The 15161-nt window shown below is 40.7% G+C and overlaps 1 protein-coding gene across 33 annotated transcripts in view; it reads left to right on the forward strand.

Annotated features, from left to right (window-relative positions):
* The window catches only part of SAP130 (Sin3A associated protein 130), an 80099-nt gene that overhangs the window by 42509 nt on the left and 22429 nt on the right, over positions 1 to 15161 (forward strand). For 17 of the 33 annotated variants that reach the window (XM_070242253.1, XM_070242255.1, XM_070242269.1 and 14 more), the window contains 3 exons: positions 1818 to 2120; positions 2835 to 3012; positions 9118 to 9222. In XM_070242253.1, coding sequence (XP_070098354.1) covers positions 1818 to 2120; positions 2835 to 3012; positions 9118 to 9222 — 586 coding nt within the window. The remainder of the gene's footprint in view (positions 1 to 1817; positions 2121 to 2834; positions 3013 to 9117; positions 9223 to 15161) is intronic. The other 16 variants (XM_070242254.1, XM_070242258.1, XM_070242270.1 and 13 more) reach the window with 1 other exon arrangement.

Raw genomic sequence — 15161 nt, forward strand, 5'->3', positions numbered from 1 at the left:
AAAAACTTACTAAACAGAAAAGGCAGAGGCACGCTTCTCAGGAAGAAACTGATAATGCCCTGGGGGTTATTTATTTATTTTACGACAAGGGAAGAATTGCAATGTGGCAGTGACTATAAATTTACATGTACTAACTTTTCACTATACTTTTATCATTCATAATAGTAACTTACCTTTTTATTTTAACCTTTATATGGTTTATAAAACTTTTTCAGCTACATCGTTTTTTTTACTTGAGTTGTAATTGACATATCATATTAGTTTCAGTTGCACAACTTAATGATGTAATATTTGTATATATTGCAAAATGATCACCACAATAGGTCTAATTAACATTTGTCACCATGCATAGAAAATTTTTTTTCTTTTGATGAGAACTTTCAAGATCTACTCTTTTAGCAACTTTCAAGCATGCAATACAGTATTATTAGCTATAATCACCACGCTGTAGTTACATCTCCATGGCTTGTTTATTTTATACCTGGAAGTTTGTACCTTTTGATCCCCTTCGCCCATGTTTCCCACCCCCAACCCCCTGCCTCTGGCAGCCACCAATCTGTTCTCTGTATCTGTAAATTCAGTTTGTCTGTGTTTTGGGGTTTTTTTAGATTCTACAAAGAAGTGAGATCATACAGTATTTGTCTTTGTCTGGCTTATTTTGCTTAGCATAATGCCCTCAAGATCCATCTATGTTGTCACAAATGATACGGTTTCCTTCTTTTTTATGGCTGAATAATATTCCAGTGTGTGTATGCTATGTTATGTTATGTGCTATGTGACATGTATAAATATATATAACATTTTCTTATAATGTAATGTTTTTTATAATATATATAAAATATATATATAAAAATATAATATTTTCTTTATCTATTTGTCCATTAATGGACACTTAGGTTGTTTCCGTATCTTGCCTGTTGTAAATAAAGCTGTAGTGAACGTAATTGTGCATGTATCTTTTTCTGGATTCTTGTGATGACTGAAAAGAGAAGTCTTTTGTATTTGTCTTCTTTCCACAAATAGTGATAAATCCCTTCTTTTTTGTTGCTTCCTAGGAATGCTTTTGTTTTCAGTTTTGCTGTTGTTGAGTTTTGTTTTTATACACAGTAGATGATATATTTACCTGATAGAAAAAAGAAAACTTACTTGTTCTCTCTCTTCAGTGGATATATGGAATTTAAAGCTCATAACTACTGTATCTCAGAAATGCCTCTGGTAGTGGTTCTATCAATTAAAGGAAAGATTCTTGACCTGGGAGCCACGGATATATCTCAGAACTTTTAATTATTTAGCATAGTTGCCTGGCTCACATTTGGAATTTAATAGATGATTGCTTTTTTCTTATTTTAATGCTATTTTGTAATCTGCGGAAAGATTCGTATCAAGTTGGCAGGAAGTGAAAGGGGAAAAATCCCTATATAGAGAGTTTTATGTAGTACCTTTTTTTTTTTTTTTTTTTGAAGATTTTATTTTTTTCCTTTTTCTCCCCAAACCCCCCCGGTACATAGTTGTATATTCTCAGCTGTGGGTCCTTCTAGTCGTGGCATGCGGGACGCTGCCTCAGCGTGGTTTGATGAGCAGTGCCATGTCCGCGCCCAGGACCCGAACCAACGAAACACTGGGCCGCCTGCAGCAGAGCGCGCCAACTTAACCACTCGGCCACGGGGCCAGCCCCTGTAGTACCTTTTTTTAAAAATGAGGATTTAGATCTTGCACAATGGGAAAAATTCTGTTTTCGTTTTAGAATTTTTCTCCTTTTGTGGACTGTCTCTAATCAGAGCTAACATTCTTGTAGTCACTTTTTGCATCATTTGTAGTTTCAGCTCAGGCTCCAAACTCTGCCATCACAGCTCAGACTGGTGTTGGGGTGGCATCTACAGTCCACCTAAACCCCATGCAGTTGATGACAGTGGATGCATCTCATGCTCGACATATCCAAGGGATCCAGCCAGCACCCATCAGTACACAGGGGATACAGCCAGCTCCCATCGGGACACCAGGAATACAGCCAGCACCAATTGGCACACAGGGAATTCACTCAGCAACCCCAATCAGCACCCAAGGACTTCAGCCTGCACCAGTGGGTACTCAGCAGCCTCAACCTGAGGGAAAGGCTTCAGGTAATTTTAGTTTTTTGCATGGAAGTTGGTGTGGAGGAAAGAGATACACTGGATGTAAATCCTGATTCTGCTCCTTGCTGGTTTTGTGGTCTCAGGTAGTTTCTCTAGGCCTTAATTTCCTCTTTGTAACATGAGTTTCCTAGAACTTGGATGTCAGGATCATTGTAACCGTTAGAAATTAGATACATAAACAGCCTGTATGCATTTGCACATGATGAGAAGCATTCTATAAAGAGCTCTTAGTGGAGAAAGCAAATTCACCTTATAATGGTAGTGTTCTCATTCTTTTAAGATTTCCTTTGGAGTTGTGTATGAAACTGTAAAATTAGATAGACTGGAATGTTAGTACCATTATTAGGGATTGAGAGGCAGTGGGTGGTATTTTGCAAAAACTGTAGAAGAACATCTCTTGAAGTATGTTATGTACTTTATGTATCTTATCTCATTTATTAGTAATTACGGTTATAGAGCAAAGAAAGATGGATACTGATCATGCATCAGTAGACTTAATAACTTCTCTCACTTTGCCGTCTACTTTGAGACAGATGAATATTGTGTTCCTATCCCCTGTCTTCTTGAAACTGGACAGTCATAACATGGGACCTCTAATTCTGGTGGTCTGATCCTTTTTGTTTGTCTTGTGTGACATTTTAGTAATGTTTCTTCCTTTTCCCTCTCTCCATCATTCTTTCCTTTCCCCTCCCTGTCCCCCAGCAGTGGTGTTGGCAGATGGAGCCACGATTGTAGCCAACCCTATCAGCAATCCATTCAGTGCTGCTCCAGCAGCAACAACCGTGGTGCAGACCCACAGCCAGAGTGCTAGCACCAATGCTCCAGCCCAGGGCTCATCCCCCCGGCCGAGTATACTCCGGAAGAAACCTGCCACAGATGGGTGAGTAGACCCAGTAGTGCCAAATGACACCTCTAGTTCTAGATATAGTTGGCATAAACAGTAGGCACTCATCCAGAGCTGCTAGCAAGCTCTAATCTCTCATCTTCTGTAGAGTTTTTGAATTTCCTCCAAAATAACTTGCTCACAGGGTTGGGCAGAAGAGCCTCACCAAGCTCAGACTGAAGGATGTAGAGAATCCCTGAGCAGTGGGGTGTCGGTTTATACGCCTCTCTTGCATACTGCTTTAGGAGCGCTCTGTAATTGCGGGAGTTTAATCCTAGAACCACTACGGTGGCTTGTAAAGAACTCTTCAGGCTTGTCTAAGTAATCACATTAACGTCTACTGTATATTTTTTCCTCATCATCCAACATGAATTGTTCTTCAGGGCAAGCAATTTCCCAAGTATATTAAGGTCATATTTAGTATCAAATAGTGTTCTGTGTTGCCATATAAGCTTCTGAGTTGGTGGGTCATGGGCAGGAAACTATGTGAAACGCTATGGAACATAGACTAGAGTCTTTGTCTTTTAAGGGCAAGTCACTTCGTGGTAGAGTAACCTTATCATTGAAAATGCAAGGCAAAGCTTGTAATTAAGATGACAGATTGAACATGCACTTCTAAATTTCTTTTCCTCACCAAACCCTACAGAATTTTTAGTAAAGAGGCTTTTTAAAAGTAAAAAAAGATTAGAAATGCACAAGGAGGATAGGGAGAGGAGAAGACACAACAGCAACAAAACTTTGAAGCTGGAAAGCAGGCAAGTGGCCACTCAGTCAGCTGTGAGAAAGCCGAATGTGAACTCTGTAAAGGAAATCGTTGAGCACCATCCTCATTTAAATTGCTGCATCTTCAAAAGGATGAGGGACAGGAAGAACTGAGAGTAAGAAGAGGTGGGGCTGAAATCTGTGTGAGAAGCTGCTGGAGCCCTGTGCCCCCTTCCCGCCCCACACGTGGGTGCACTGCCCTCCCCAATCCCAGCAGGCACCTGCAGGTTTCACCTCTGCACAGGGCCCTGGGATCAGCTGGCACAGCGGAGGCCTTGAGTATTTTGCCAGAAGCAGATTAAGTGACCAAGCATTTATGAAGTGCTGAGACTTCCCAGTCCACTTCTCCCCTCCACTTCTCCCTTTTGGCTGACAGAATCCTGGCACTTGAACTTAACTCTGTAGACAGAAAGTGAGAAGAGGATTCTGCTCTCCTGGGATCCATCTGTCCCAAGGGAAAGATCTACAGATACCAGCACTAAGGGTTCCCTGAGGACGGGGATCGGATAGGCCTGCAGTGAACCTTGAAGTCCACGAGCCTTTCACAAGCTCAGAGCTTCCAGCCGGCTTTTTAGTACCCCTCCTCCTAATCATGAACATACAACCACGGATAAGCAGGTGTCTGAGGGGGCTTCTAACAGTGCAAGAGAGAAACCACAGGAAACGTACAGAAACAAGCAGCTTGGAAGATGCAGAAGCTAGGCAAGGAGAAGCAAACTGAAAACAAACAATTACAGCAAATGAACAGAGACCAAACTGTCAATGCTGTCCTCAAAGAACAATAGAAAGAATTGCATCCACGAAACAGGAAGGCAATGCTACACAAGAGGAACTCTTCAGAGACCAAAAGTGTGTGTTCTGAAATTGAAAATATGATAGCAGAAATGGAAAATTCAGTAGAAGAGTTGTTAAAGTTGAAGAAATCTCTCAAAAGTAAAGCAAAAAGACAAAGAGAGAGAAAATAGAAGAGAAAAGATAAGAATATTAAGGAACCAGTTCAGGAGATCCTGCCTCCAAGTCATGGGGCTTCAGCGAGACAGAGCAGAGAGAAGGCGGGAGGGCGGTCACTTAGAGATCATTCACAGACAACTTCCAAAACTGAAGGGCACTTTTTTCCTGATTTAAAGAACCATGAAACGCTCAGCACAGTAGGTGCAATGGACACAAACAAACCGGCACCAAGGTAAAATATTTTGAAATTTCACAACACTGGAGACAAAAGGATCTGCCCCCTTCTCGCACACTTTGCCACCTCCCAAAGACCCTTCTGCTGTGCCCTCTGCAATTCCTAGTCTGTCCTCATCAGATTCCCCTGTGTTCTTACCTCTTCTTTGAGAACACCTTCTTGCATTATCTGGAACTGGCTCTTTCTTGGGGTCTGGACTTCCACTGCAGTCTCTCCAAACTTTTGGCTGTCTCTGCTCCCGTCTGTCCTGTCACTGGGCCTGGAGGTAGGGTCGATGTCCCTTCATGCCTCACTGCCCCTTTGAGGCCATTGATCTTCAGAAGCACTTGATCTGTATTTAGATTTCATAAAATTTGCAGTTGAAGAAGTCGTTTCACATAGCCAGGTTATTCCAGACACACTGAAAAAATTTCCAATGACTGAATCAAATGTCAGTTTTTAAATTCAAGTTAATTTAAATGAAATACTGTTAAATTTTGCTCCTTTGTTGCACTTGCCACCTTTCGAGTCCTAGGAGCCCCATGTGGCTAGTGGCCGTCTTGCTGGACCCGGCAGCTCTAGAGGCTTGATGAAATGCAGGTGTGATTTTGGGGGGTATGTTTGTATGTTCAGAAGGTTCAGGATTTCTGGCTGTCTTTCTGTCTTGAACATAAACAAATGATTTCATAGCTCTCTGGCCTCTCAGCTGCTTGGATGCTTCCCCTCCCTCAGCAGTACACATCCATAAGCCTTGCCCTCCTCAGCACAGGAGTTCAGCGTGCCTGCCTTGCCCTCTTTTTCTATAGTGCTCCAGTGTCCCCCAGCCCGCCATCTGTCTTTCTGCCTCACTGGCCACAGTACTGTACCTCCAATAATACCCAACTGGGAGCCTTCCTTCCATTGACCCTTCCACCTTTTCATTTTTCCTCACTGCCTTTCATGGCCTCTTTCTGTACTCTCTCTGATTCACGCTCTCTGGTCCCTTGCAATCATTTCCTTGCATTCAGCCTCAACTTGCTTGCCCTCCTATTCACTTTGTCAAAACCAGAGTTAAATCCAACTTTCTGCTTAATTGGTATTGTGCATGCATAGGTACAGCAGATTGTGAAGGGAAAACACCATGTTGACTGGATTTGCTTAAGCTCACAAACCTGCACTAGGATCTTACAGTGGACCAATGCAGTACACTTTCCTAAACCAGCCTTCTGGAACTATTTTACGTCTGCTCCACTCAAAACTTCCACATCTCCTCTCCTGTATTCACTATTAGCTGCCTACTTTCTTGAGAAAATGGAAACAAACAGCAGAGAACCTCCACAAACTCTAGCTGTCACATCTCCTTACCTGCCAGCATCTGTCCCCATCTGCCTTCCCGTCTCCCACTGTCGGGGCACTCTTAGAGCCTCTCTCGCCACCTCAGCAGCGCTGCTCTAGCTCCCCGCTCTCTCCTGCTTAAGCAGGTTTTTCTTGCTAGTGGATCATTCACATAACAAGTATAAATATGCTGTCATTGCTTCCATCTTAAAACAAAAATTCTTTTATTGAGTCACTTTGCTCCAAGTGTCTACCTCATTTTTTGCTCCTCTTTGCAAAGAAAATAAATGAGTTGTCTATATTTACTAACTCCAATTCTTTCAGTATTTTCATTGAAGTGTAGAAAAGTGCACAGATAACGTATGTTCAGCCTAATGAGTTAGCACAAAGTGAACACAACGTCCAACCACTGTGTGGGTCAAGAAACAGGACATCACTAGCCCTTTCTCCCAAAAGTGACTAAATAGTTTTTCTTTTGATCCTATAGATTTATTTTGCCTCTTCTTGAGCTTAGAATCACATTCTATACATTTTTTGGTATGCATCCATCTGCCTTCACTGGGTTTTGATGTTTTAGATATTTGATGATATTAAGGGCTTATTATATATTTTTTAATGTGTCTCTCTCAATAGGCACATGCTGAAATATGTACAAATGAAATGACATTATTGCATGTTATTGTAGTTTTCTTATTGCTGTATAAATTGTCATTGTATAACAGTACCATGGTTTATCCGTGGATATTTGGGTTTTGGTTTGGGGCCATAATGTTATCCTGAGGATATCCTAGGAGAGGATTTGCTGGGTTATGGGCTGTGCTTATGTTCAAGTCTAGCAGGTAATGACAACAGCTATTCCAAGTGCTTACACCGAGCCACACTCACCAGCAGTGAGGGTCATTGCATTCCTCATTGCCAACACTTATTATTGGCAGTCTTTTTAAGTTTGGTCATTCTGTGGGTTTATAGTGGTTTATCATTAGTTTTTTGTGTATTTTTTGTTTTGGGGGTTAAGTAGGGAGTTGGTCTTACTGTTTTGTTTATTTCTTACTTTTTATTATGGGAAAGTTTAGATATAATACAGTTTTAAACATATGAATGTGTACCCATCATCCAACTTCAGTTATCAACTTACCAGCTCAGGGCCGATTTTGTGTTATCTATATGCCTAGCCACCCCCTTCCACCCTATTATTTTGAAGCAAATCCCAGACAACACATCATTTCATTTGTATATATTTCAGCATGTGTCTGTTGAGAGATATTTACTAAAAAAAAAATATTCTAACCCCTTAATATCATCAAATATCTAGTCATTGTTCAAATTTCCAGTGGTCTCAAATGTCACAAATTTTGTTTTGTTTTATATTCTTTATTTGAATCAGTATTCTAAGAAGGTGCCCACATTTTGATTAGTAGGTAGGTCTCTTAAGACTCTTCTAATATAAAGTGTTCCTCCATGTCTTTTTTTCCTTGCAATTTGTTGAAGAAACTTGGTCTCTTGTCCTGTGAAGTTTTCCCTTCCTCTCCCTCCCTCTTCTTGGATTTTGTTGACTACACCTCCATTGTATTAGTTTCTTAGGGCTGCTGTTACAAATTACCACAAAATTGGTGGCTTAAAACAACAAATTTATTCTCCCAGTTCTGATGGCTAGACGTCTGAAATCCAGGTGTTGGCAGGGTTGGTTCCTTCGGAATGCTTTCAGGGAGAATCTATTCCAGGACTCTCTCCCGGCTGCTGATGGCTGTTGGCAATCCTTTGCATTCCTTGCCTTGTGGACACATCAGTCTCTGCTTCCGTATTCACATGGCCTTCCTCTGTGTCTGTGTCTCAGATCTCCCTCTCCTTTCAGTTATAAGGATACCAGTCATTGGATTTAGGGCCCACCCTAAATCTAGAATGAGTTTATCTTGAGATCTTTAACTTAATTACATTTGCGAAGACCCTGTTTTTTTACATTTACTGATACCAGGGATTAGGACTTGGCTGTATCTTTTTAGGGATCACAGTTCAGTCCACTACTCCCATAGTTTAGGTCACTTGTTCTTTCCTCTACGTTTTCTCTGAGTTGTTACTTGAATCTAAAGACTTGATTAGATTCATTTTTTTTTCTTTCGGCAAGACTACTTCATAAGTTGGTGGTTTAGTCTTTTACCAGGAGAAATATGATGCATAGTGGTCCTTCTTTTTGAGCTGTTATCAGTCTTGATCAGTATCTGGGTCCCTTAACTGTGGTCATTGCAAAATGGTGTGTTCTGGTTCTAGCCATTTTCTCTCAAACCCATTCATCTAGTATTTGTTTCCACCACTCTTCAAAAACTAAACATGTCAAGATCACTCATGACTGTTGCATTACCAAACGCAGTGGTAATAATTTCTAGTCTGAACCATATGTGACCTCTCTCTTGCATGCCACAGTTAATCACTGACTACCTTGATCAGCTTTTTCATTGGCTGCCAGGAACTTGTTCAGGTCAGTGTAAGTATATGGACATCGTAATGATAGTACACACTTCATACGGATTCAAATTGTAACATTAAGTAGAAAGGAGACGTGGCGTGTTAGAAGAAGGCATCTGAAAGAGTCACGGTGGTTACTTCCTGGAGAAAGATGGACAGGAAGTGGGGAGGGATGGGGAAGGGGTCTTCTGTATTTTGTTAAAAGCTTTTTAGTACTGTTTTGGCTTTTTAAATAATGTGCCCATATTCCTTTGATAAAATTTAAAAATCCATTTAAAAATACCCAGCCTGTGCAGTGCTTTTGTTTTGCGATAAGTATGCCTGGTAAATGTGTCTTGTGCCTCTTATCCTTTAATGCCCTCAGACTGCTGTTTTCTGGGTTTGTCTCTTGTCTGTTTCAGAATGGCAGTTCGGAAAACCCTCATTCCTCCTCAGCCTCCTGATGTGGCTAGTCCTCGAGTGGAGAGCTCTATGCGGAGTACATCTGGGTCACCTAGGCCTGCGGGGTAAGCACGTCAATGTTGTCACTCTTGCTTCCAGCTGCACATAACTAGGGAGGAAAAAGTCTAATACGTGCGACAGATGTCACATAATTTGCCTGTGTGCATCTTTTTATATCCGGTTTCTAGCTGTGTGACCTGGACACCTTTCTCAACCTCTGATCCTCGTTTACCTCATTTATGAAATGGGCATACTTATAACATCGACCTCATAGGATTCTTGTGTATTTAAACGAAATGGTGCCTTTAAAGCACTTAGTTCAAAGCGTGCCTCATAGTAAATACCCAGTTATTACTGCTATCAAAATGGCGTCATGGGGCCGGCCCCATGGCCGAGTGGTTAAGTTCACGTGTTCTGCTTCAGTGGCCCAGGGTTCACTGGTTTGAATCCTGGGCGTGGACCTACACACCGTTCATCAAGCCATGCTGTGGCAGTGACCCAGATAGAAGAACTAGAATGACTTACATCTAGGATATGCAACCATGTACTGGGCCTTTGAGTGGTGGGTGGGCAGGGTGGGCGGGGAGAAGAAGATTGGCAACAGATGTTGGCTCAGGGCCAATCTTCCTCAACAACAACAAAAAAATTGGCGTCATGACGAGCCAGCCCTCATGGACTAGTGTTTAAGTTTGGCACTCTCACGGCTTTGGCAGCCCAGTTTCAGTTCCCAGTTGCAGAACCACACCACTTGTCTGTCAGTTGCTGTGCTGTGGCAGCAGCTCACATAGAAGAACTAGGACTAACAACTAAGATATACAACCATGCAATGGGGCTTTGGGGAGGGAAAAAAAAATGGCATCATGACAATAGTTACTACATGCCTTTTTCTTTATCTTCTTAATTCTAAAAGTAATATTACTTTGGGGGAAAAAATGAGACAATGTAAAAATGTTTAAAGTATAAAGTGAAAATCACTGTCCAATTCTCCACCCACCTCTTCAGTCCCACTCCCCAGAATATTGATTGGTGGCAATTTTGTTAAGTATCTTTCCAGATCTTTTTCTACATAGACATGTAGATAGACTGGTAGATTCTTAAAAGCTGATTGATGTCTCTTGCAATTTTCACTTATATCAGTAATAGTTTACCATGTTAATATATTTAGATCTACTTCTTCCTAAAACTTCATTCAAGGGAAAAATTGTGAATGCCTTGTGTGTGCCAAGTCTCGTTTTAAAATCTGGGGATATATAAGAGTGACTAAAACAGACAAAGTGCCCATTCTCCTTAAGCTTTCTTTCCTAGTGAGTGTAGAGTAATAATAAACCTGTGAAGAGAAAGAAAGCACTGTGAAGGGAACATCAGCAAGGGGAGGAAGAGGTGATGACTTCCGGGTAGGCTTCCCTGGCCGAGGTTTAAGAGCCTGCTCCCTGTTGCGGGACTCTGTCAGGCAGCTGGAAGGCAGGGAGCAAGACTTGGGTGCAGGAGGCCTTGCAGTCATCCCCTGGCACCTTGGTGCCAGTGTGTAGAAAGCAGTCGGGAGAGGTTACCATTGTTCTGTGACCTTTAAAAACATTTGTGAGAACAGTAAAAAGTGTCTTACTGTCAGTTATGTAGGGAAATGAGAAAAATAGTAAAACCAATATTTACTAAGTACACTGTAATTTAAACATTAGAAACATTGAGAGTTAAAGTTTTTTATTTTTTTCCAAAAACTAATCAAGAGTAGTTGGAACACTACTGCCTTCTTCACGTTGTGGGACTCGTGTAGAGGGGGAGTCCTTCTAGGCCTTGGCGAGCGTCGCGCTCCTTCCCTAGTTTGGGTCTGCTTCAGACATTTCATCCTTTGTTTCTCGATGTCATAAATTATCTCCAAGTGTTCCTTTAATGCGAAGTTGTTTGCCAGCATCACTTCAGGCACGAGATCTTTTCCATCAAAACTGTCTGCCCTGACTAACCCTTGGAGTCTGGGTGCACGTTTCACAGCAGCATCGCTGTCTGTGCAGCAGCTTCACCAGATAGCTGAACGTTAATCAAATTCACGCTGACTGTCGAAACAGTGAAACCAGCTTTCATTGACAGAAGGTTTTTTTGTTTCATTCTCCTTGTAATTGCCATTTTCTTTCAGCGTGGCATCCAACTTCAACAGTTTGGCCTGAATGCTTGGGATTTTTTTTTTACAGTCTTCAATCCAGAGTAGAAGTGAATAATCCATTTCACTAGAGCAGCTTTCTGTTCCTACTGCAATTTAAATTAAAAAATGATATGAAGTGACTGTACAGTCTTTTTCTGTAATTCATTGGACTTTTCAGTGTTGTCCATACCATAACTTTGTACAAGCGTAGGTTTCGTCCTGTCTTCTCGTTGTTGTTGCCATTTTCAAATCTTCTAATCAGGTCCAATTTTCTCATCACATTTTTTTCCTGCATTTTCATCTTTATTGGCCAGTTCTCTCTTTTGATTGTCCACTTTTGCAAAATTTCACCTAGGGTTATCACTGGGAAGTGAGACACCACAACCATATGCTTTGTTGTCTGCATGAACTGAATAACAGATGTGCAGTGGCTGATCACCAACATACTTCAAGAGAAGTGATGTGATAGATCACAAACCATGATACACATCTGTTAGTTACAGAGTAATTTGTGGACGGAAGAGTTGGCAAAGTTTGCACTTTACGCAGTTAGTCAAGTAAATATACTGTGGTAACCAAAATTTGAGCAGTGTTGATATCAGACTGGTATAATACAGTTACACGTATATATGTGAGATTCACACAGACCAGCATTGTGCAAAGTGAGGACTGGCTGTATATTAGGAATACACAAGGAATGGCAAGAGAGACCAGCCTAGAACAAGGGGGAGAGTTGTACAGGATGGTTCAAAGATATAATTGAGGACCAGATGATGTTGAGTTTTGTGGGCCATTCGAAATCCTTTGGATTTTATTCTGGTTGAGACAGAGAGCGATCAGAGAGCTAAGGTGTAGGAGTTATGATTTGGCTTATTTTTCAAAGGGTTCCTCTGGCTACTATGCTGAGAATATACTGTAAGAAGGAAAGAGTGGAAGCAAGGAGACCAAGTGAGAGATGATAGAACCTTAGACTATCTTAGGGGCTTGGACCAGCAAGAAGGTAGTAAAAGTCTTAAGAAGAGTTCGGATTCTGGACATGTACTGAAGGTATAGCTGACAGAATTTTCTGTTGGAGTGAGAGAAAGGGAGGAGTCAGTGATAGCTGCAGGGTTTTGCCTGAGCAACTACAGATCAAGAATTATCGCTTCTAAAATGAGGAACCCTTTGGGAGGAGCAGGGGAAGAAAATCATTGTTTTGTTTTAAACATTTTACTTTTGAGATTTCCAAGTGGTTAGACGCACCCAAGATGTCAAGTGCATAGTTGGATGTAAAATTCTGAAGTATATACAATTCTAGAGTTGAAGGTAGAAATCCATCTGGTGATGAAGATTTGGGAATTACAAGCTGACATATGTTCTTTAACGCCATGAGAGTGGAAGAGATCCCACTGACAGTATAAATAGAGAATAGAAGTGGTACAAGAACCACACCTTAGGACACACTGTCTTTAGAGGTCAGGAAAGTGAAAAACCACATATTCCTATAATATATGGTGTTCCCAGATATGTTGGTGCCATAATTAGCCCTCAATCAATGAACACTTAAGTTATTGCCATTTATCACTGTAATAATCAATACTGCAGTGAATCTCTTCATCAGTGAGCCTCTTTGCAAACCGTTCTCTGGGATGTATTGCCGGAAGTAGCATTGTTGGGTCAGAGTAAATGTGCAGTTTAAATTCTCATTTCTGATCACTATACCTGTTTACATCCTCACGAAATACGTGTTCGCATTTTCTCCATATTCTTGCTGACTCTAGATATTAACTTTTACAAATGTAATCCATTATTTTTCATTGTTTAAAATGTTTTTCTTTTTTAATCGAAGTAACATATGGAGTTACTTTTAAAGTGCTAGGAAGATTAGCTCCTGAAGGTGAACACACTGTGAAGTACACAGGCGTATCCTTTGTGAGCAGCAACATGTGCAGGAACTATTTGTAGACTCTTTCCTGGACTTAGTGTGGTTCAAAGAAGTTGTGGAGGTAGGGCCCACACAGGCACCCAGACTGGTCTTATTGGCAGTAGGCAGTCTGTTTCTGTGGCACCTGAAAGAAGAGGGCATTTGGTTATGAGAATAACTAGTCTAAAGAGCAGGCTACCTACACTCCCACGCCCGAGTGAAAGGAATCTCAAGTAAATAGCTGTTTTTAGGAATAGCCCGGTTCACTCACTGATGAGTAATAAAAGAAGGATATGAGGATAACTAAAATTAAAAAGTAAGAAAAGAGCAACAAAATATACTCATTTGTTCACTAAGAACACTCACCAGAAAAACATTTACGGGGACAGATGAAGTTTATAACAAAATTTTTTACTATGAATATAAATTACTTGATGAAATAACCACCACTTACATGAAGGAAAACACACAAGGATGAAATGCAAAGACTCCCAAGAGTAAATGACAAAACATAAAGAGATGACATGAGTTGACAGAACTCAGTAAAGATCTAGAACAAACCATCATGTAATGAAGACAAAGCAGAAAACAGTGTAGACTTAGAGGATAGAAATGAAAAATGTGGACAGAATTTTAAAAAGAAACAAAACAAAAACCGTACAGAACATACTATCATATGAGTAAGATCAAACATAACATATCAACATCTCTGAAATCAATATCTGATTTAAAATCGATGGCTTGTAATATTCTATCATTGATGTATTTTTAAGTGATACACAAAATACTGGTGTACTGGATGGTGTTAGCAACTTAGATTCAATGAAATACTGAAATAGAGTGGTATTGTGTGGAGGTAGTGGGTGGGTTAAGGGAGGAAGGGAGACTTGTCAATACATCTTTTGAAATGTGACATTGCTAATTCAAAACAAAAAAGTTAAGGAAAACTAAAATATTATAAAATAGAAAACAGTAGATTTAGAAAATAAATCTTAAAACTGGTCAAAATAAATTTAAAAATTGAATTTTAAAAGGAATCGCATAGTGGGTCCAGCCCCGTGGCTGAGTGGTTAAGTTTGCCCGCTCTGCTGCAGTGGCCCAGGGTTTTGCTGGTTTGGATCCCGGGCACGGACATGGCACCGCTCATCAAGCCCTGCTGAGGTGACGTCCCACATGCCACAACTAGAAGGACCCACAAGTAAGAATATACATCTATGTACCGGGGGGCTTTGGGGAGAAAAAGGAAAAAAATAAAATCTTAAAAAAAAAAGAAAAGAAATCACATAATACTACACGGCAACTGCTAAGGTTTGCTTAGGTTTTCTCTGCTAATCACTAATTCATCCTCAAACTCTCTACAAAGCCTCTAAAAAACTCTGAATACAGACAGACCTATGAGACCTGCCAGTTCGTTTCTTCCTGGTGACATCCCCCTGAAGCCTTGCTTCCACCTGGTCCAGTCTGCGTTGATTGCTCTCTGGACTTGCCCAGCTATTATCCTTGGTGCTTCTTTTCTCCAGGCTTTGAATTCCCTTCAACTCATCACTTGGAGTCTGTATACTACTTGTTTCTTGGTTCACTCTCTTGATTTGTTAGAGCACCTCTTCTGTAGCAGAGAAAGAGTACATAAGGTCTATTTTTGACACTTCGCATATGGGAAAATGTCTGTTCTACCCTCACCCTTCAGTCTGTTCTCTCTCTGTTGAGATTAGGTAAATCATGCTGATCTGTCCTCAAGTCCACTGATTCTGTTCTCATCACTACGGCTGAGAACATCCAGTGAGTTTATTTGTTCAGTTACTGCATTTTTCAGTTCTATAATTTCCGTTTGGTTCTTTTTATAACTTTTGATTTCTTCACTGAGATTTTTCTGTTTGTTCATTTGTTTCAAGTGTATTTGTAATTGCTTGTTGAAGCATTCTTATGATATCTGCATTAAAGTCCTTCTCAGATAATTCCTACATCAT

This window comes from Equus caballus, chromosome 18 (genome assembly GCF_041296265.1).
Source record: "Equus caballus isolate H_3958 breed thoroughbred chromosome 18, TB-T2T, whole genome shotgun sequence".
In the NCBI taxonomy this organism is placed as follows: domain Eukaryota; kingdom Metazoa; phylum Chordata; class Mammalia; order Perissodactyla; family Equidae; genus Equus; species Equus caballus.